This window comes from Tachysurus fulvidraco, chromosome 24 (assembly GCF_022655615.1).
Source record: "Tachysurus fulvidraco isolate hzauxx_2018 chromosome 24, HZAU_PFXX_2.0, whole genome shotgun sequence".
Taxonomy (NCBI): domain Eukaryota; kingdom Metazoa; phylum Chordata; class Actinopteri; order Siluriformes; family Bagridae; genus Tachysurus; species Tachysurus fulvidraco.
The window spans coordinates 11,593,896-11,616,718 of record NC_062541.1 but is presented as its reverse complement, the minus strand read 5'-3'; the positions used below and the strand labels follow the sequence as shown (position 1 = coordinate 11,616,718).

The following is a 22,823-nucleotide window of genomic DNA, read 5'->3' as shown; positions in this document are numbered from 1 at the left end:
AAAGAACACGCCATTCCAAGAAAAACACTTGCTACCCACAGTAAAATTTGGTGGAGGTTCCATCATGCTGTGTGGCCAGTGCCGGTACTGAGAATCTGGTTAAAGTTGAGGGTCGCATGGATTCCACTCAATATCAGCAGATTGTTGAGGAATCAATCACAAAGTTACCTACGTTACCCTGGGGCTGGATATTTCAACAAGACAACAACCCAAAACACTGCTCAAAATCTACTCTGGCATTTATGCAGAGGAACAAGTACAATGTTCTGGAATGGCCATCTAAGTCCCCAGACCAGAATATCATTGAACATCTGTGGGGTGATTTTGAAGTGGGCTGTCCATGCTTGGCAACCATCAAACCTGAACTGGAGATGATCTGTAAGGAGGAATGGTCCAAAATACATTTATCCAGACACTCATTACAGACTATAGGAATCATCTAGAGGATGTTTTCATGATGATTTCATTTTGATCAAATAACTGAAGGACACTACTGAAATATTAGTGTCCTTCAGTTATTTGATCAAAAAGAAAATGCTGACCCAAATATTTATAAATGAAAACCATGGAAATTGTCAGGGGTTCCTAAACGTTTGCATACCACTGTATATTGCAGACACAGCAGTCTCTAGACTTTACACAGACTGCATAGTGATGAGAAACATGAATGTGCAGGGTATCAGTTGTACCCAATAACAGTGAATGTAAATGTCATGCTGTCCCAGGGGTTAAATTGGGATTTGCTAGATAAGGTAGTCACTTACTAACAATATACTATTGGACCGGTTGTTATTACATTGTATTGTAATAAAGTTCACTGGCTTTAAATTTCAATACAAAATACTGTAAAAACTACCAAATTGAGGCCAGCATGTGAAGATAGATATGTATGATACAAAGCTCATCAGTCAAACATGGTGCAGGGCTAGGCTTCAAGAATAAGTTCTTTAATCTTTATTAATGAAGTAACCCATGATGGTAGAAGCAGAATAAATTCAGAAGTTTACAAGAACATATTTTCTGCTAATGTAAAGAATCTGATCCAATCTAATTGTGGGGAACCTCATCATGCAGGACACAAAGACACTAGCAACACCACAAAGGACTTCAAACATGGACAAAGTGGAAGATTTTACACTGGCCAAGACAATTACCAGTCCTAAACCACATTGAGCATGCTGTTCTCATGTTGAAGAGACAAGGTAGAAACAAAAAATAAGAACCGAAACAAGGTGCTGTAAAAGCCTGGAAGCAGCACTAAAGAAGAACAAATCGGTTTGGTGGGTTGCAACTAAATAGCTGCTATTTACTGTAAGATTATATGTTTCAATACCTTTGCAAACATAAAAGCCATGTAGCCTGTCTCCAATGGTGGCATGTTTTAAGTTGCTTAATTAACAACTAGCTGTAAATATGTTGCAAATGAAAACCGAAATCCTGATGAACTGTCACGTTAAATCTTTCATAGCAAAAAACAAACAAAAATAGACTAGCGCTCTGTATAAAAAAAAAGAAAAAAAAAAGAAAGTATAATAGGTGATTTGAACCACACTGAATGACACACTGCTCAGATCTTTTATTTAAAGAAATATTACAGTAACACCAGAACACAAGGACAGTCAGGTAGCTTTTTTCCCCAAATGGTTATCAGAAATATGAATGAACGATGAGGGAAAGCAGTTGTCCTGTACATTGCTGCAGAATTACACTTCACACTTCATCCTCAGTAGCAACAACAATAACCCACCAAACATAGATGCAGTGCTTGTTTTTTGTGAGGTGCGTGGTCCATCACCTGTATATGTTGCTCCTACTTTCTTCACTGCTGACAATCAAAGAAGCAGGAAAGGAAAATAGCTGATGAATCACATCACAGACCTGAGTCTTTTATCTCGGAGGCTGGATTTCCCAATGTCCATTCCAGCATTGAAAAATCAAAGGCACTCGCACCCAAAAGCCATCATTATTGATTAGGAAATTAATTCAACAGTCATCTGCATTAGTAACATGCGGCCCAAGGTGCATTCAGTTTTTCAGTGCTCAGAACTACATAACAAGCATACAGTATGCAGATTATATATGTGCACATCGGGAATTAAATTGGGGAAATAATGAGAAAGAAAAGAAAAAAAAAAACAACTTGTAATGGAAAATTACATTCTATATCCTGGTCTGTTAAATAATACTGCAATAATAGGCAGCAAGCAAGAATGTATAAGGGAATTGTAAAAAGAGCACAATTTCACATTGAACAGAAAACCTGGGCCTTTGAAATATTGCACTTAGAACTTAAAATTCATCTTTATCTGCTCCAGTAGACGTCTTCAGTAAATTTTTTTTTTTTTTAAATGAAGTCACTCATAATATTCCTTCATTCCATTTGTAGAGCCTAAAAATCTGAATGTGCCCATTCTGTCCACATATATACTCCATCTCTTCCTTACATTTTCAGCTCTTTCCATGTATGGAAATATGTTACTGTATGTATCATGATCCATCAAAATATTTGATCAATTTTCTGTAAAGAATGCTGAGCACTGACAGAAACCACATTATTCCAGGTTGCTTCTTTGTAGTGTTATGTTTTGTTTTACATAATTGAACATTCTCTGAATCGGTTACTATAAAATTCCAAATACAGAACTGTCATGTCCTGCTCCTCACTTATCTAATCTCATGATATAATGCATCCTGTCATAAGGAAATAATTCATTCAAAATTGATAGTGGATGAAGAAGTAAACATTGTCTGGTTCTCATCAAGCCCTCAGTGACCATCCCATACGAGGTTCTGTAGCCAGTAGTACGATGTCTTTCTGCTTGAAGTACATCCACAAATGTGTTTTCTACAAATCCAAATGTGAAATATTTTACAAAGTGGCTTTTTCCAGTCTCTTCTCATGGATTCCATTTGAACGGTCAAATTTTACATAGTAATTATTCTTTGTATTTTGAATGATAATTTTTTTTTCAATAATATGTGTAGCTCCATCCTGCTGCCCAATAAACCCTCATTGATCCAACCGTGCCGTTCCCAGCCACACCTCCGTGTAGAGCTTAGTGAGAGTAGCCAGCAGGAGCAAGGTGTGGTTTAGAGTTTGACTGACAGACTGACTCTCCATGGTATGCTTCAGAGGCTCCATCCACTGTCAGAGTATGACGCAGCAGCGACAGAGACGTTGCCCCCCTCCATGCACCGAGGGAGGGGGTGTAACTGGTGCAAAGTAGGCATGGACCTTAATCTCAGGAAGGTGAGACTAGAGAAGAAGAAACAGCATTAAAAACACTACTGGTTGGAGGTATGCTGGTATACACTAAATGGCCAGAAGTATGTGGACACCTGACCATTACACCAATATGGTTCCTCCTCAAACTGTTGCTATGAAGTCAAAAGTAAACAACTGTGTTGTCTTTGTGTCCTTTTCTAGCATGACAAGCCCCTGTGCATAATTCAAGGCCTTTTTGAAAACATGGATCACCAGCATTGGAGTGGAGGAACTCTATTGGCATGCAGAGCGGACAGATTTTGATTTTCAGTAACCCTCTCTGTCATGGTTGAGATACACATTAGCCTTAAAATGTATGAAATTACATGGAGTTGTTGAGAGCAGGTGCTTTAACAGTTTTCATGCTGGTTTATGCTTTTGACATCACAGTATTATGTAAAAAGTGCGCACTCACTATATTTCTAACTTGCAGTTCCTGTCATATTTTCTGTTATAACAGTTATATTCTTTCTCTGAAATAATAAGACAAAACACAGTTTCTCATGATACTGAGAAACTAACAAGTCCTCTCCAGAAGACTTGGCCATGTTAACTAAGCTTGTCCTAACAAAACCCCATATACTACAGAAACAGTAATGTATAACCAATGTGTTTTGGCTTTCTTGTAAGATTCGTAAAATATTTGATTTTATTTTTATTTTTAATCTGGACAGATAAACACATGTAAATATTTAAAATATAAAACCATGAATCCCCTATATGCATATTTCAGTCAGTAGTCAGTGAGGCAGTTGATGACTCACTCGTATACGTTTGATTCCGGCGCGAGTGACTTGCTGGCAGTCGTAGAGCTCAATGCGCTCAAGTTTTTGGCAACTCTTCAGGTGCTCTAGAGTGATGTCTGTGATCAAGGGGCAGTTATCCAGCTCGACAACTTGCAGCCGCTCCTGTCCACACACACTGCTGCTCAGGTGTCTAATCCCATCATCTGTTATCAGTTCACAATGTGAAAGGCTCTGCAACATGCAAGATTATGAACACAAAAAGGAAAAGTTTATTATCCTGTATTATCACGCATGAACACACAGTCCAATCCGAAGTCACTCACCAGGGCCTGGAGCCGAGGGCAATGGATTGAAAGCTGAACCAGTGTGTTGTCAGTGACCTGCAAAGTCACAAAAAAAAATACAAAACAAAGATTAAAAAGTTAAAAAGATTATCCATCTGCCATTTGAACTATGTTGAATTATAATCACACACACTCGCGCACACACTCACTTGTACCACACACCCTCTTGCACACACACCCTCCCGCACACACACCCTCCTGCACTTTTTAAAAAGCAATCATTTTAAAACCTAACCCTCTAAAACACATCTACACATTCTTTTTGCCTTCTCTTCCATTACATTTGTATTAATTGAGGTGATGGCTAAAAGGGCACAGTTGATATTTTCAGATGTAGTTTACATAAAAGCAACCACTTTCTCTAACTGGCCCTTACACTGCTCACAACACACCACATCACTACTAAAAATGTATTTTAGTCTTATTTTAGGCGATGTCAGACTGCTTAGGAGATTTGTCATTAGTTGCTGATAAACTGTCTAATATGAAAATATGATTTTATAATATGATTGAAATCCTACTTAGGAGATCGGTTGTAATACTTACTGTATGGCCAAAGTGGGCAGGTCCCACCTTCCCTCTCCTTCCCTATCCTCCCCTCTGTTCCCTAACCTGTCTCTGTGCTATGAAGTCAGCAGCAGTTGCTCCTCCTACTGGATGCCATCAATGGGAGGTGCAACTAGCATTCCTCTTTTGATAACAAATCAGTTTTCTTGCTTCTAAAATCAAACATTCTAGAAGAGAGCTTGGATCAAAAATTGACCAGTGTATTTTTATATCATATCACACGAGTATCACCTGCTGGTACAGGAGCCGCGGCTGGGTGAGATCCAGCTCCAGCAGTATTTCAGGATGGAAAAGACTGCTGCTTATTAATATAAAAAATAAATAAATAAAAAGTATGTGTGCCAAAATATGTGACTGTTACTAGACGACATCTGGCACTTTCACAGATGAGGAGAAAGACATGACCAGTGTACACTAGTGATTTATTACTACTGCTTATTATAACTCACCAAAATACATTCCTCTAAATCCATTTTCTCCAAATCATGACAATTCTGTAAAAAGCCATAAAAACAAACAATATATTCATCAGAATCCATATTAAAAACAAAGAAAATTGAACATTTTTTTTAGGTTTAAGATGCTTTTTATGCTGTAAAGGTCACTATAAGAGTGTGTTCGCGTGCATACAATTCATACCACTCACCCTCGCCAGAACAGTAAAACCAGCATCAGTCACATGAGAGCAGCGCGCAGCCTCCAGGATCCTAACCAATTGCATTGGGGACAAAAATCACAAAAAAAAAATAATAAAATATGAGGGAATGGTGGGTGAGAATGCATGCATGAGTGTAAAGCCTTACTTTAACCGTTGGCAGTTGAGGCCAAGTGCAGTCAGAGACGCATCCGTGATGTTGCTGCAGCCAGACACACACACCATCTGCAGCTTGTGACAGCCTCTGCACAAACTCACCAAACCCTCGTCTGTTATCTGCTATAAAATACATGCACATAAATAACTAAATAAAAAATACACACAGGCCAATTTGAACTATCTTAAAAAGCTCACAACGCCCAGGGCAAAGTGTGTGACTTCTATAAAGCTCATGCTTTCAGTAAAAAAAAAAAAAAATTAAATAAAGTGCTCCCGGGACGGCATATCTGACAGAACTGGTAAGTTTAGACCTGGAACATGCCACATGAAAACTAAGAATGCCTCAGAAATATCTGGGGTATGAACTGAACTATTAACTATAAATTATTTTATATTAATGATTAAACACCTCCATATTTACTCCAAACATAAATGCAGAAGGAAAAATGTACTGAACATTGCACTTTAAACAGTCATAGCTACTGTATATATTAGAACACAAATTTTACCTGAAAGCAAAAAGTGCCTTATAGTCTCTTTCATACTTGATAATTGTGTATATATTGTATGTTTATTATAAGTTTTAATCAACGTTAATGTAGTAAAGTTTCGGTAAAAATGCAGTAAATATCTGCCCTGTGCAATTTGTGTTTTCCCCCCATCGATAGGACAATTAACACAGCCTTACCGTGCATGATTGCATGTTGATTATCATGAGCTCAGGACAGTGCTTCTGAAGGTGCTTCAGTGCAGGATCATCCAACTAAAACACATATTTAAACCATATTTTAACTACACACTCCTAATTTAACAACCAACCGAGTTAATCATGCTTTCAGGAGCAGCTGAATGTAGAGACATTAGGTTTACAATGAAGCAGTTATTACATGAAATATAATTGTACAAATATAAACAGCTGAAACTAATTTTATTGCATCCGTTTCATTAAGTCCTTTGATTATATGTTAATGAGTAAATTACTTTATCTTTTCAAAAGATACAACTGACATGCTTTTGTTTTAGAAGGTTATTAATGCTTTCAAAGTTTAGGCCTGAAGAGAACATTGAGGAAGATGAGTTAGGATTTGTGTGTACTAATAGGGGTGGCCGACTATAGGAGGAAGAGGAAGAGGAGGAGGAAGAGGAAGAAGAAAAGGAAGAGGAGGAAGAGGGAGAGGAAGAATGAATCTAGGGCAGCAAAATAAAAGAATTAATTCCCACAGAATTATTGCTGTCTTTCTAATGGGAGTGAAATGCCTCCATCAACCATGTTCCCTACCTGAGACCTCTTTTGTGTGTCGAATCCCAAAGATCTTTTTCATGATGCTGTATGTGAAATTGACTGGAAGTGGGTGTCTTTAAGAAGTGCTTTCCAGCCACCCATCACCTCAGCTAAAACTGTAGATGTTGTATCTATGTTGTATGTATGTTGCCTGGTAATAAAATTGTCTCGAACATGTTGGAAGCCAGGTGACTTACAGTATGTGGCAGAATGTAGGTCTTATGCTCACGGTCATATCACATTTTTTTTCAATTAGTCTGTTAAACCTACAGATTTCAGCAACAATGAATCTGCAGAATGTGTACAGTCCTATTATTGCTTTGATACCTGGACCATACAACAACCATGCAATCTTCAGGCCAGCTCTTTTCTATTGAAATACCAAGTAAGACTAGAGGTGTTCTTTTGTATAAGCAGCACAGTCAATGGTGGACATCACATTTGCTCTTAAGACAAATTGGAAACCTAAACCCACCTAAACCCTACTGTGACATACTAATGAAAAAGAACAATGTCCTCCCCATGGTCCTACATCTTTCGTTGATGGAGGTTTTGCAAAGTTATCTTAAAGATCAAGGGTATGAAAATATTTCAGCAATGTGTATAAGGGGTTATTAAGGTGTTATACAGTACACTGCTTCTGGTGGTTATGTGGGGTTCAAAGGACATATGTAAATATGTGGCTTATGTAAAATAAGTGCGTATTTAACTGATCTTATGTATAAACAGCATGCTCAGTTTGTGTGTGTGTGTGTGTACCTGTGTGCAACCTCTAAGGAACAATGCTTTGATGCTGGTGCAGCCACGGCTGAGCGCCTCAATGCCATCACGTGTGATTTGATCACACCAAGATAGGTTCAGATTCTCTAACATGCGACAGCCCTCACTGAAATGCACAAATTAATAATTTGAGACAACACTCTGAACACACAACACACACAAACACAGACACACACAGAGGTAGATTTTCTGTAAATCTTATTTGAACTGTTAATTTAAATAATTACTAAGGATTCATTATTCGTGAAAACCATCACTTATACTGTATATAATAAAACATGAAAAATGTATTTATGGTTCATATCGTCTGATTGAGACTGTTGAAAAAGAGTCGTAACATGAGTCCGTTTTTTTGGTCAAAATTAATGGCAAACATATTAAAAGGAACTTCAGTCAATTAGAGTTAAATTTCTTAATTCTTCATTCAGCTTGTTGTGGCTTGATTAAGCATTGTTTGGCGGTGTTATTATTTTTTGGTGCGTTTTAGTCTCGCAAAAGTGTAGCTCAAATAGATCTCAACTAAAAGGGAGAGCCAGAAGGTATCACAGGCACAATGACAACATGGGACTGTTATCCACAATCTAACACAAAACACTCAGGTTTGTGTATGGTGAAGTAGCCTGGTGCTTTATGTCCCATGCTCTCCCTTTTAGTTGAGCTGTTAGAGTTAGACCTGCCACAGCCCTCACTCGCAATATGAACCATTTTAAACCACTTTCGAATAAGATCATACTCGATAAACTGTGGTTTATTTTGCCCTGCACACCTGACTAATTCATCCTGATGTTCTACTTCTGCTTGGTGCTCTTGCACTTGTGACTTTCTGCTGTTGTGCATGTTCCCTTATGGATGGATACCCTAAAGATTTGAACTTCCCAGACCTTTGCCCCACTCTCATCTTCTAAACACATTTGGTACTGTTTGTATTTTCAGTACATTGTTATAAAAGAGTAATTCATTATAATCTCACTATTTGGTGTCACCCACAAGAGGATGGATTCCTTTTACATTCTGGTACCTGTTTCTTCCTTGAGTCATCTCTGGGTGATTTTCTGTGTGCCCTTTGCCTCTGGCTTGCTTATTAGGAATCTAAATCTACATCTGGATTTCTGTAAAGATACTCAGTGACAATTCTTATTGGTTTGAGAACCTATAGAAGAGATGAAAAAGCTAACCGTTAAACTTTTTTTTTCCACAGAAAGATGTAGAGACTTTTTAGACTTGAATACATTTTCATACATTCAGTAAAATACAGATGTTGGAAAAACATGCTGATGTTTAAATGTGAGCAACTTTAAACCTTGCACATATGTTTATGTTGACATGTAGCCCATACACATGGTATATTGGTATATTTGTTATATTTTCATAGTACTGTGGTTTATAAAAGAATAGGAAAGGATGTATCAGTTCGACCTGGTAAGAATGTAGGCTGCATTTCTTTGCTGTGTTTGAAAACTGCTGCAAAATGGAACAGCCTTTGGTGCGACAGAGACAAATATAAAGCCTACTGTTTGTTTTTTTAATCTAATTTTCCAATGTCTCTGTGTTTACCCACAGAACAATATCTGCTCTTACAAGCTTACATCATCGGAATACTTTAGATTTTGTTAGCGGCTTTCTGGGCATTTTATGATCCGGCACAAACAAATAAAACAAACAAAAAAATACAAAACATAAAGCTTTTTAACAACAGTCAATAAGCCTGATAAGCCAATGTGGGAATCATCATAGTCACATAGAAAGGTCTTTAAATCTGGCCACAAATTCACAACTACATCAGGAAGATAAATCATAGTAAAGAAACAGAGGCAGGGTCAATGTATAAATTCTAAACCTTCTGATGCTGAGGTTTCAGTTTGCCTGAATCTCAGGTGCTTCATTATGGCCAGGCATTCTCCCATTGTTATACACAATAACGAAAAATGCAGGGCTCTCAAGTTTTGAAGACAGGCAAGCGTGACATCTCCAAACTAATGGAGAAGTTGTGTGGGATGGTAATAATAACGGGGGAGTTGTTGTGTTTGGTAAGGATCACTGACCGCAATTTAACCAAATACAAAGTATCTGTTTAATTTCCATTTATTACTTTGTGTGTGTGTGTGTGTGTGTGTGTGTGTCTGTGAGAAAGAGATAGATAGATAGATAGAGAGAGAGAGAGAGAGAGATAGATAGAGAGAGAGAGAGAGAGAGAGAGAGAGAGAGAGAGAGAGAGAGAGATTATGGCTTATGTTGTTTATTATAAGTGTTTGTTGCCTTTTTGGACTCCTTTATCATTTGTAATGTTGCTCCCATTTAAAACAGTTCGGCACAAGCCAAGCCATTTTTAGGGTAATGATTGAAGACAATGTCCCATCCAGAGACCAGCTGTTTCGTGTTGAGGTTTTGTTCAAACTGACCATCGAAAATACCCTCTATAATGAATGTTTTTTTTCATTGGTTGTTGCGTTAAATCTTACCCAGATAGTGCTATTTTCTGATTGGCTGTTGTGTAGACTCTTTTTTTTGATTGGCTGATAAGTGTCAGGGTCGATTAAGAACTGAGACGCGCTTGCTTCCTGCCCGGTTCGATAAAGGCAGCAGTGTGGACCGATACATTTTGGGCGCTGCAGCATATTAAATATATGATAAATAGTCAAAAAGTTTTTGTGTGTGAGACATACGATGTGTGGCAGGAGAGCGTGACAACAGACTGAAATGTGTGACTGTCACTCTCAATATGTGACACTTCACAGCCCTGAATATGTAAAAACATGACAAAAAAAACTACACGAATGAAAACTACACAATACAAAAAAAAAACAAAAAAAAAAAACAGACCCATGCCAGTCATCATCTATAAATTAAAATTCATTCCTGGAGAAATGATTCGCCCCGTTATTGGTACCACAGTTTTCAACCAAAGTGTTAAAACTGTTTGCAAAGATCCAGTTACATAAAATGTCTTGCATCTAAAAGCTCTGGATAAGCAACTAACACTCCTAAATTGTGAAAAGAGTGAAGTTTTAATACTTAAGGTTTAGTAGTCATAAACCTCTACAAAACTGCCCCAGGTATAAACATTGCCCGCAAGAGTTAATAATTGTACCATACCCTCATTTTCAATAAAACATTCACTTTAGAGTCACCTAAGGCTAAACCCAGTTTGTCAGATTCCTATTAAAACTCTGCAAAGGTTAGGAACTCGGGTAATGGCGATCTGGAGCTTATTCATTAAAAAAGCCATCAAAATACTTTAAGCCATTAATTCAATCATTCTCAAAAGACATTTAAATGACTATATCCTTGCAAATCCCCTATCTTCAAATGCTGAAAAACTCACAGGTCTTAATGAAGGAGTCACAGAGTTAAGAGTTCATTAAATAAAATGGCAATGCAGTGTGCAATGAGATTAGAGCCCTGACTGAGTTTATACATAATGTACTGTGGAAGTTCTTTGGTAGAAGTAGTTTGTATCAAGAGGTTTTGGTGTTTAATTTAACTAAAGCTGGTTGTGCATTTACCCCAAAGCACTGCAACAAACATAGCAAACTTCAGGAAAAACCCCAATCAGAACTTATTTACATCATTGTTCATAAACTGTAAACCCTTTTATTCACCGCAGGATTTTTACTTTTTATTATCCCTGGAGACTAACACTTGAACTTCCACTGGATACTTTCAGGAATGTTCACAGAATATAAAATAGGCTACAATTACCCCAAATAATTTTTCATACCTTATATCCATACAAAAAAAGCATACAAAAAATACAAAAAAGCAATACACTGCAAAAAGAAAAAAAATAAATAAATTAGTAAGTGACATTATCTAAAAAATAGTCCAATTTTTGTATTTCCTATTAATAGGTGACACTAAACCAAATATATTATTATTCAACTTTTTTTTTTTACATTAAATGTAAGCTTTACATTTGATTATTCAGTTGCCTGATCATTTTGCTTATTTCTGGAAATTGAAAAAATGTAAAATTTCCATTGCCTAAAAATGGCCACAGATATGCGAAATCTTCTGTTGATAGCAAAATACTGTTTCAAGATTGAAACTGTGATCAGAAATAAACTTAATAATCTTATATTCAGTTAACTGTAATCTTTCAGTAGGAAATCCTAGAAAATTTTGACTTTATTCAAGATATTATCACTTGATGTTCTAGACCTTACTTTTTGTACGGCAGAATTTAAAAATCCAATGATCCAAAAATTGTGACTAAATTGTTTAAAATCCTAACAAATCCCTAAATACATAAGCCATGTAATTCCACTTCATCTTCTGTGCCATATGCTCACGTGGGTGTTTCTGCTGATCGTGAGTGAACACGGCACACCACATGGGTAGGAGGAAGACGTGATTTGACTGTGGACATCTGGGTTATTCAACGTTTTACACCATGTTTAGAATGAAGAAGCATCTAAAATGTGTTAGATATGTGAATGGGAGATACAGGAAACCAACCCAATCACCTAATAATAAGGCACCATAACAACCTTACTGTAAACACTGAATAACACATTGGTTGATATATATATGTCATATATTGGAAATAATGCTGCTGAAGACCTGAACTCTTTTAGAAACACATATTTATTACATAAATCTATATATTAGCTGTTCTCTTAAGCAATTTACTACAAATTATACACAATTGAAATCTGTGATACAACTCATGGGTCTAATCTCAGGTTACTGCTATTTCAGCTTTGCTCTAACCGTGACAGAAAAATAACCCACACTGCCATATGCAAATATACCAAGATCCCTTAAGGTAATGGAAGAACTCTTATTCTTAACAGACAATGGCTAAATAACAAGCAGTAGGATAATAAGTAGTAATTTGACACTAAAACAGGTTTTAGCTAATAAATACCCTCTTTTAAACCCATTCGCCTGTTCCTCTGGTAGATTTTTAAAAACCTGTCACTGACCTTAATGCCTTGAGTGCATGGTTGGTGATGGACACACAGGACGTGAGGTCGAGGTGACGGAGTTTGGAGCAGAACTTGCTGAGGCTGATGCAGGTGGAATCTGTGATCTTAGTGCAGCCATTTAGATTCAGATGCTCTATGTTACGGCAATTCTGTGAAAAAGTCCTGCCGAAAATAAGCAAAAGACCATTAGTTTTTTAAAAGTGAAATCTTAATTCTCAGAAAATAACCAACGTTTCTGTAAACATTATATTACTTCTAAACATGTAGGCATCTGTCAAAAAATATTTTTGAATGATTGCTTGTATTTCGGTGTTAAAATGCAGAGTTCACGAGCAATAAACCAAATTTAAAGAGTCTTCTTGTCTTATAAACTGTCATGTTATACAGCCGGCAGTAAATTCAGAAGAGCAAATACAAAAAAAAATATAACCATTCCATGCTGTTCTACATCACAATTCACAGTTTAATTATTTAGTTGTGAAGTAAAGCAAATAGTGACTGAGTGAAGCTCACTTCATAGAGGCATCGCCTACACTGAGACAACCTCTCAAACTCAGCTGTCTCAGAAAACCGCCACATCTCTTTGAAATGTTCTCCACCACACGACCCTAAAAAAAAAAAGAAAAACAGAAACAAAGACAAGGAAAGTCAGATGAGAGATCAGGGATGACATCAAGGTGTATGCATTCAGCAACAAAGCTTCCTGACCCAGCACTAGGCCTACACACACAACCAAAATAAATCATTGCCTACACACACAGACAACACATACTTTTCCCCTATGCATATACACAAATAGTTGCGCTATGCATCACATGCATATACTCCAGCAATATTTCCCGTAGTAATTTAGGTCTCCTCTTTCACCTCAATATCTGTTTGGAAGTTGAAGAGATCAATCTTCTGCCAATTGCTTCCATCCAGTGCTAGAACATTCCATGCCTATACAATTTCAGAAAAAATACAAAACAGATTTTTCATCATTACATTATAGTGGCTTTCCCTTCTTAACTTAAGGAGACAAATGTTGATGTGGGACATACCTTGGATACCTGGGCACACCTACACAGAGTAACCACATCTAGGTAGGAGAAAATCCTGAGGAAAAAGAATAATATGTATTAAAAATGATAATAAAAATGCAATGTGTAGTACAGATCAGACCTTGGACATGGGTTTAGGATTGAACCTACCTGAGCAGGAGCTCTTTGGGAAGCTTCTTGTTGATTGGGGCTTCATCACTGTTTGAGAACACCTGTGGGAAGGTATGAGCCAAGAAATCTAGCATTAATCATAAATGCAAATTTCACACACTGGCTTAGACATTTGTCTGACCAGATCCTAGCCAAGCTCAACAAAACGCTTTTAGAGGAGCACACACCTGATCAGGGCCTGCAGTTTGACTATATTAAGTTAACATGCGTGTACAGAGACAGAAAAACATCGCAATCTAAAATTATGGTACCACTAAATTGATGTAGCCCAAAATCTGACTACACTATACTAAATACTACAGTAGAGAGTAAAAGCTTGCATACATACTCCTAATGAAAAATTATGTCACAGAAAAGATTTGTGTTTTGACCAACTAGATATTTAATTTGTTAGGTTTCCACAGAGTAGTAAGATGGTAGAAATGGTAAGGTATGTTGCATGTTAACATAACCATTAAAAAAAAACAAAATAATATTGTGAGTCTAAATGAGATGTACAGTTTCTCAACCAATCATTATATTTGTGTAGAAAATTTCAAAGCATAGATTTATTGCTTTTTAGACAGAACGCTCAAGGGGTGCAATCTATTCCTACTTGACATACCTTTTTTTTTTTTTTAAATTAGTCCACAGGACAAACAGCATCAAGGCTTTTTTGCGTTTGATTTATTTCAAACTTTTTCCCTAAGGAGACACTGAATCTGGTGTTAGGTATTGATATCTGAACTGGCTCTGGCTTGAAACAGTATTATGTCTGATTTTTACATATGTACCAGTCCAATCCACATATGTATACAATATTAAATGGCACAGCACAAATCTTGGGTGTGTCTTAAATCCTGAAGACGTTGCACATCTAATGTTTTGCTAAACGCATAGAAAATCACTGTATTTCAGTGCAGGGTCAACATCAACTATCTACTGATAGTAGAGCCCTGAGATCAGTACCATAATAAATGAATAGATAAAATAAGCAAAATGACTGCATTGTTGTTTTTCCCCCATATATTTTGGATTGTTGTCCTGATGCAGGACACACCCCACATATCATGGACAACCAGAACTAATTTTTGTTCATTATCAGAATTTATTTGTTACATTCACTAGTATACAAGGAATCTGATCCCTGGTTGGACTTATACGCATATTACAAAATGACACAATAAGATACATAAAGGTACAGATTGTTAAAAGGACCACTTGCTATTGGGGACTATTGCCCTGGAAGGAAAAAAATAAATACTGCATTGTAAGTTAAAAAAAAAGGACATACTGCACAAGGAGAGAATGTTGCAGAGATAAATATTGCACAGAAATGTTACTGCCTTTTGAACACAAACCACGATACTGTAACGATAGTCATCATGTGTTTGAGGCATCAAAGATACAAAAAACCATGAACCATGAACCATGAAGACTTCAATCAACCATATGCGAGACCTGTGAGATCAATTGTCAAAACAGTAAGATACATGATATATATAATGAGTAGGGTATATAATGACCCCATACCCCCTATAAAGGGGGTTTTAAATAATAACATATACACCATTTACAGTGGGTTATATCTCATATAGGGAACTACAAATACACCACCTAAAGAGTGCTACCTGACCCCTAAACCACACTATATACTATCAGAGGTGGCGCACTGTTTTCACACATACATACATACATACATACATACATACATACACACACACACACACACACACACACACACACACACACACACACGTTGTGTGTGCACGCGCAGAATATCAGATTGATCTGGACTGCACCGAGAGCTCGAGTCAACCAAGATAAACGGATTCAGGCCTGAGAGCTCAGCTGTGTGCGATGTGAGGATCGGATTAGCGACAGCTGTCAAGCCGTCATGACACGTAAAAACACACAGGCTAAAAACACAAGTCCGCACGTACACACACGCACGTACGCACGCGCACACACACGCAAATCCTCACAAACACACGCCCTGAGACATTCGGTCACGCACATCGCCCTTGTCGCAATAAAACAGCTCTAAAGTGTCCTCACGTCACCTAAAACCTGCGTTACCTCGAATCTGCCCTTGGTGATGCTGTTCATCTCCGCCGCGATATCAACAATTATATACACAAGTCCGGACGAGCAGCGATTTGTTTTTTATTTGTTTTTCTCTCTTTACAGCAGTGTGTCTTCCAGGACGGTGAGCCGCGTGTGCTTATGTCGGAGACCGGAGGAGTCCGGGGCTTTCGCCGCCGACCATCCCAGTCAAAATAACAATAATAACATGGACGAGGCAGACCGCTGCTGCTGCGCTATGACTTCACTTCCGCCTCACGAGTTGCTACCCTGACTACACATCCGCTCGGCACTCGAGCTCAAATTCTAAGCTCTGCAGTGAAAGATTAACGCATATCAAAGTAATCACATAAATGAAATCCGAGTAAATGAGAACAGTTAAATAACCACTTAGCTTTAGGGGTCTTAAGTCGATTAACTCCGGCTTTTAAATTCTATAAACTCGTTTTCTATCAGGCCATTGGCTAGTGGCGCCGTGACGTCATATATGCGGGAAAAGCGCGCGTGGCTGATTGTTTTGATAATGTACATGACCGAGATGATCAACTTACACTTAGTGCTATAACTTACACTTAGTGCTTACAAATTAAATTCCTCCATATTTACTGAGCAAGCTTGTTAAAAAGGACATGATTTACTGTAGAGTGTCACCCAAATGAGGATGAGGTTCCCTTCTGTGGTTCCTCTAAAGGGTTCTTCCTCATGTCCTCTCAGGGAGTTTTTCCCTGCCACCGTCTCCAGCTTTCTCATTAGGGATAGGGGTAGATATGTACTATATTAAATTTTAAGTTAATCTTTTTTAAAATTAATTTTAAACTTTAATTGTATTCATTCATTCATTTGTTGTTGTTGTTGTTGTTGTTATTATTATTATTATTATTATTATTATTATTATTATTATTATTATTATTATTATTATTATTATTATTATTTTCTCTCTTTTCTGTTTCCATACTTCTGTAAAGCTGCTTTGAGACAATGGGAATTGTTAAAAGTGCTATACAAATAAATTGAATTGAATTGAAATTGTTATTTAACTCATATTTTCCCTGAATGTTTTTAAAGTTTTTTTTTTTCGTTTTTTTTTGTAAATAAATGGATCTGTATAGATCTGTGTCTATTCAAATAAACATTTCAGGGCTTAAATAGTTCTTTGCCGTTCAATTTATTCAGTACAGTATGTGCCATTCACATTAGTCATGTCAGTTGAAAAGTTATAGTCTCATACATCTATAGGTTTGAATCTCTTACTGTTTTATAAAGTTTCAAATGTTTATTCATGTAGTTAACTTAAAGTATATATAGCACAGCTGATTATACATGTAAGATACTTTGCATTATTATTCTGCTATACCTATAACATTTATAATTCTATATTTAACTTCCCCAAACCTCAGTAGACCTTTCTCACAACAATCCAGTTTAATGTAAGCAACAAAAAGCTAGACTGTGCACACTAAGCTAGCTAGCTAGTTCATTTCAGTAGATCATGTGGCACAGTTGCAAATGAGCAGTGCATCATTAAACTAGACAGTATAAACTAGACAGTATATAACATTATATTATTTTAATGTCAGTCTACTGTAAGTTAGCTCACTTATCTAATGGAGGAATAGCTGCATAGAAATGGTCTGTTTCAAAAACAGGTCTCCCACACACTGTTGGCTTTCCTCAAAAACTGACTGTCAAAAACATTTTGCTGGACAAAATATACTTGATCGGTCCATTCAAATCGAGGTGGTATCACTCCATGTTTAGGTAATTAAAAACATTGATTTTTCAAGTAGTCAGATTCTTTGAAATGCTGGGTGCAGATGTGTGTGCTGCCTCTTGAAATCCAAAATTGTCCAAGCAAATAGAACAAAGTCATTTCTTTCTCATAAGCACATTGTTTGGAAGTGAATGAACGTTCAATATAAAATGTTTGCTTGAATTATTACTGCATTTTGGAATGCTAAAATTGCTATAACTAAACAGTAAGGGTCAAAATGTCTATCAAATATGTTTTGTGTTTGTTTAATCTGATCTGCTAATTGCGATTAAACAAACAAAGGGATACGTTCATTTGACATTCGTTTAACAGGAATCACCAATGAGTTTTCCTGTTTCTGTTTGAAAGTCAGTTAAGTTAGACAGCTATCTACACTGTGACAATAGGTATATCAAAATTGCGGTTGATGAAGTAATGCTGATGTATTAGTGGAGCAGAAAAAGAAGTGCAGATGTCATTTAATCCTTCTAGAAAATACAAGCATACTAGCATTTAACTTTAATCTTTTTCAGCAGAACATATAGCCCTTTTAATCCCTACCTATTAAAGACCATATTGTACCACCTTCACTTCTACTTATGTCTGGTATCCACCAAAATTTGAATGAGAACATCACACTTTTCAGTATAATTGTACAGATCATACAGTTAGTCTATTTGGCATGTTTCATTAAATATGTTATAAATTCAAAATATCTGAGAATGATTAAAAAAAAAGCCAAATCTTAAAAACCACACATATGGGAACACTACTTACTACAGCTCTGCGAAATATCCTTCATAGGTCCAGAAGGTGAAGTCGGACCTGATGCAACACCTCCTACCTGGGTGGAGTTGATCCAAGTCCAGGGGATGGAGACAGCTAAATGTTCAGGTTAGATAACTGTGCTGTTCCCGTGTTGTAGAACATGTCCTGGACTGAATCTGGTCCAGCACCTTCACCTGGAATTTTAATTAGACTTTGTGCACAATTTAAAATATAACACATGAGCATTACTAAGCATATTACTTCCTCTACTTACATCTTAGTAGGCTATATCTGGCCCCCATGGGTAGCTGATTTGCATAGAATTATCTATTGTACTATCCCACCCAATGACAACAGCAGGGGGCAGAAGAATAAGGCCATACTAAACCTGTCAAAAGTAATAGCCCTTCCCATGATTCTACTGCTATAAATTAGTTTGCTTTAAATCGGATTTCTTACTATCAGTGTTTAATTTGTAATGTTCTGATCAGAGGTTGCTGTCTGTCTCTCTCTCTCTCTCTCTCTCTCTCTCTCTCTCTCTCTCTCTCTCTCTCTCTCTCTCTCTCTCTCTCTCTCTCTCTCTCTCTTTCTCTCTCTCTCAGTGTGTGTGTGTGTGTGTGTGTGTGTGTGTGTGTGTGTGTGTATGTGTATAATATGAAAATGTCACTTCATGTACATGCGCACACACACACACACACGCACACACACACACACACACACACACACACACACACACACACACACACACACACACACACACACACACACACACACATCTCTTTAAGCAAATATTATGTGAAGCTATTCAGACAGACCCTACTTGTGTTGGCCTCTCTCCTGCCACTTACTCACTAAAACACATTCTTTGTCTTGCTTGCTCTCTTAGTAGACACACACACACACACACACACACACACACACACACACACACACACACACACACACACACACACACACACACACACACACACACTTTTAATTCTTTTTTAGTTGGGTATTTGATGTATATTACTGTAACTAAATGACATTATACCTACGCCTAACACTGACCATAACCTAAATATATCCATTTAGCTTGGTGACTTTTTTGCAGTTAAAATTCTCTGAATAGCTCCACAAGATCAAAATTTGTCACATATATCTAGAATTATGGGGATTGTTTTGAGATTTTTTTTTTTCATTACTTGTTTTGGGTTATGTGTAGGCCTAAATGTAGGTTAATGCTAGAGATAGGTGTAGGCTCTGCAATATTTAGCTCCAGTAAATCACATTCAAACGTCAGGCTGCTAGATGTCTCTAGGTGTGGGCTTTGCATTGGTGGGATTGTAACTGCAGTTTGATAGAAAGATAGATTTCATCAAACTACTGTGGGGTGATGCGCCATATTTTCTCCTGCCACTTTTAGCTGTATAACAGGCATGGGCAGAGTTTAGAGAGGCGTGCCTGGGTGACAAAGCAAAGCACCTAAATATGCCACAGCAAACTCACAGGCTGACAAAACATGGCCAATAGGGCGACGGGTTCCCACTGAAGCGCATGGGCCACGGTGTGAGCAAGTCCCCCTCCCATCCTCCGCTTACTGCGAAGCGCCTCTGTTCTCCTGCGCTCTCACTCACGACGTATTTACTGACAGCACTGTGAGAGTTTTCACACAAGTCCTCCAGCAGCTCGGTGATGCGCCTGTGGTCAGATAAACCGCCTTTTCGCATCGGAGACTGCGCCTTACCTCTCCTCGCCTCCTCAGCAAACCCTAGCCGTTTGGAGTGCGCAACGAGCGCGCCTTTCCGAGGGACTTTAGTTTGCCCCACTATAAGGACTAGTGAGTCTGCACTATGGGACCAGTGTGTATCCGAGAACTCGTACTCTGGTCTCTGCTTGCATGCTTGGCTTGGTTGAGCGTTGACCACGCCGGCGCAGATGGTGAGTTTGTCCATTCGAGATCATTGCTTTTGCGCACTACATCAATACGCACCGACCCTTTATGGGTTGTTATGATTTACACAAAAGACAATTATTCCATTTTTGTACGTGAAAAAACATTACTGTGGACTTAGACAGACAGACAGACAGACAGATAGATAGATAGATAGATAGATAGATAGATAGATAGATAGATAGATAGATAGATAGATAGATAGATAGATAGATAGATAGACAGCGCATCCACCTTAAATTGTAAAATATACTATTGTATATATTTTGACCTGGTAATAAATATATTATGCTTTTAATACAATAATGATACTTTATTTATTTGTTTGTTTGTTTGTTTGTTTGTTTATCCTTCATTGCCTCAATAATGTGTTAGTACTATTTACATAAAATTAATAACTAATAGACTTAATTATTTATTTGTTTGTTTGTTTGTTTGTTTGTTTGTTTTTAGATATGAAGAAATATACGTATAAGAGCTGGCCTTATATTAATGGTTCTAGAAAGACTTTATTTGAAAAAAAAAATCTTATTTTCTTCACTGCATCATCCGTGGTGCACCACCTCTGATTTAAGCTTAATTAATCTTAAACAACTGTTGGAGGTTTATGTGAATTTGCTATAAATTTGGACAGTTATAGGATAGGACCATAAATCAATTTAACGCAGTACCTAAACCTATGTTTGTCTTTTCTAGCACACAATAACAATTATTTTGAGAGATTAATAAAGGTACATTAGACAAACCGAGTTAGGAAGCCCTGAATTGTTGAACATTCCAACCGTTTGCAGACATAATAGATTCTGATCACACACATCTTCTTCTGTTAATCTATTGTCCCAATGAAATAAGTTCAAGACTTATTTCAAGACTTTAAGTGCAATAAATCTTTTCTTATGTTTTATTTTAAATATTATTCAGGACAGAACATCTACAAATCCATTTGTGTACCCTTAGCAAAGAGTTTTAAATTGAATCTTGAGAAATATATGGTCCACCTGCCTTGTTGTGAGTTCAGTGTTTTCTCCATCCAGTCATGGAGCTTTGCCATGTCTCCAGGGCTGGATTGATGGGTAGCAATCCCCCCACATTGCAATTATGTCCTGAGTCCACGTTTTTGAGACAAAGGCATATGGAACCTTTTTGGCTAGCTTTCCATGCTGTTTAGACAGGACTGCTCCCACTTGTACTCCACATTTACAATGATAGGTTTTGTAGGCTCAGTATTCTTGAACAGAGGTGCTGTGGTGAACTTGAAACCAAAAGCTTAGGCTGTTTTCTCTTTCCAAAAGAGATGTCACTGTGTCACTTACAAAAAGGGATGTAAGAGTGGTAGCCTCTGCTCTAAACTCTTGTACAAATTTCCTTGAATAAAATATATCACTATAACCACACATTCTTTAGGCTAGCAATACATTAGCATCTTTTGTTCATCTGCACAACATCACTGCTAAAGCATAAATCCATACGAGATTTGACTTTTACACATGTAGTTTTCAGGAAGTCTATGTACTACTTTTACATTATATGCCCCAGTAGGGATGTGTGTAGGCTACCAAACTTGCCAGTTATGCCCCAGAGAGCCTCATTAATGAATGCTTTAAAGTGCATTAGAGAGGCCACACAGCATGCCCAGATGTAGTGGAAAATGCTGTTTTCCATTTGTCTCCCTCTTTTATACTCACCAGATTGTATAAACTGCATTGATTTAATCTGGTAAAATAGATCCACACAGCTGGAGTGGAGCAGGTGAGAAGTGATTGTCCACATTTTGGACAGCACAAGGAGGGAGATATGTGCCAGAAATAAAGCCTGGAAAATCGAATGCTGGTAGGTAGAGGTGTGGCCAATTCAATTCTATTCTAATTTCTGATTCAACTCATGCAGGTCGTAAGCATTTAACAGGGGGAACTATTAAAATTGGTTCCAAGACTGGAACTGAGAAGCAGTGTGTTACTGGTCTTATGTTGGCATCAAAACAGTGGGCAAGAACTCACAGTGCACTTTATGATATTAAAAAGTAGCAACCGTGTCATCCTGTCCAGAAACATTTACTTACTCTTAACACCTAATATGATCTCATCATTGTAACAGACATTGAATCGTTGTGGCATTTAACAGCAAAGAAAAACTAATGACAAATCATTTATGGTGCGTCAGCTGAGGAGTGCCAAGTGGTCTGATGGTTGGAATTAACCACATGATTGGAACTTTGTCATCATCGGCATTTTCTTGTGTCTGAGAGTCTTATTATATTATAGTATAAATTACATTTTCGCAGTTCTGCATTACATCAATTTGGCCAATTATTTTTAATTGTACTTTCCATTTCAGGTCACCTTGTCACTAGCAGATTTGACATCTTTGG

At 37.4% G+C, this 22,823-nt stretch overlaps 1 protein-coding gene across 2 annotated transcripts; it reads right to left on the bottom strand.

Annotated features, from left to right (window-relative positions):
• Nucleotides 1-1,558: 1,558 nt before the first annotated feature.
• On the bottom strand, nt 1,559-16,404 carry fbxl2 (F-box and leucine-rich repeat protein 2). 2 transcript variants are annotated; one of them, XM_027175917.2, is made up of 14 exons: nt 15,999-16,404; nt 13,920-13,981; nt 13,770-13,824; nt 13,594-13,668; nt 13,240-13,334; nt 12,724-12,888; nt 7,778-7,904; nt 6,425-6,499; nt 5,726-5,853; nt 5,569-5,629; nt 5,372-5,416; nt 4,335-4,391; nt 4,030-4,242; nt 1,559-3,256 (listed from the first exon to the last, which is right to left on the bottom strand). In XM_027175917.2, exons 1-14 carry the CDS (start codon nt 16,026-16,028, stop codon nt 3,149-3,151), a joined length of 1,296 nt encoding a protein of 431 aa, XP_027031718.1. In that variant the 5' UTR covers nt 16,029-16,404; the 3' UTR covers nt 1,559-3,148. The 2 variants fall into 2 exon arrangements, with proteins under 2 accessions (XP_027031718.1, XP_027031717.1); XM_027175916.2 differs by having other exon boundaries at nt 5,726-5,856; nt 15,999-16,403.
• Nucleotides 16,405-22,823: the final 6,419 nt, after the last annotated feature.

Excerpts from the sequence above, each read along its gene's own strand:
- fbxl2 (XM_027175916.2), bottom strand. The coding sequence starts at position 16,028 with ATGAACAGCATCACCAAGGGCAGATTCGAG. Across the intron at positions 12,889-13,239 it reads GTAGGCGATGCCTCTATGAA|GACTTTTTCACAGAATTGCC; the intron begins GTGAGCTTCACT and ends TATTTTCGGCAG. Across the intron at positions 6,500-7,777 it reads TCCTTAGAGGTTGCACACAG|TTGGATGATCCTGCACTGAA; the intron begins GTACACACACAC and ends TATGTGTTTTAG.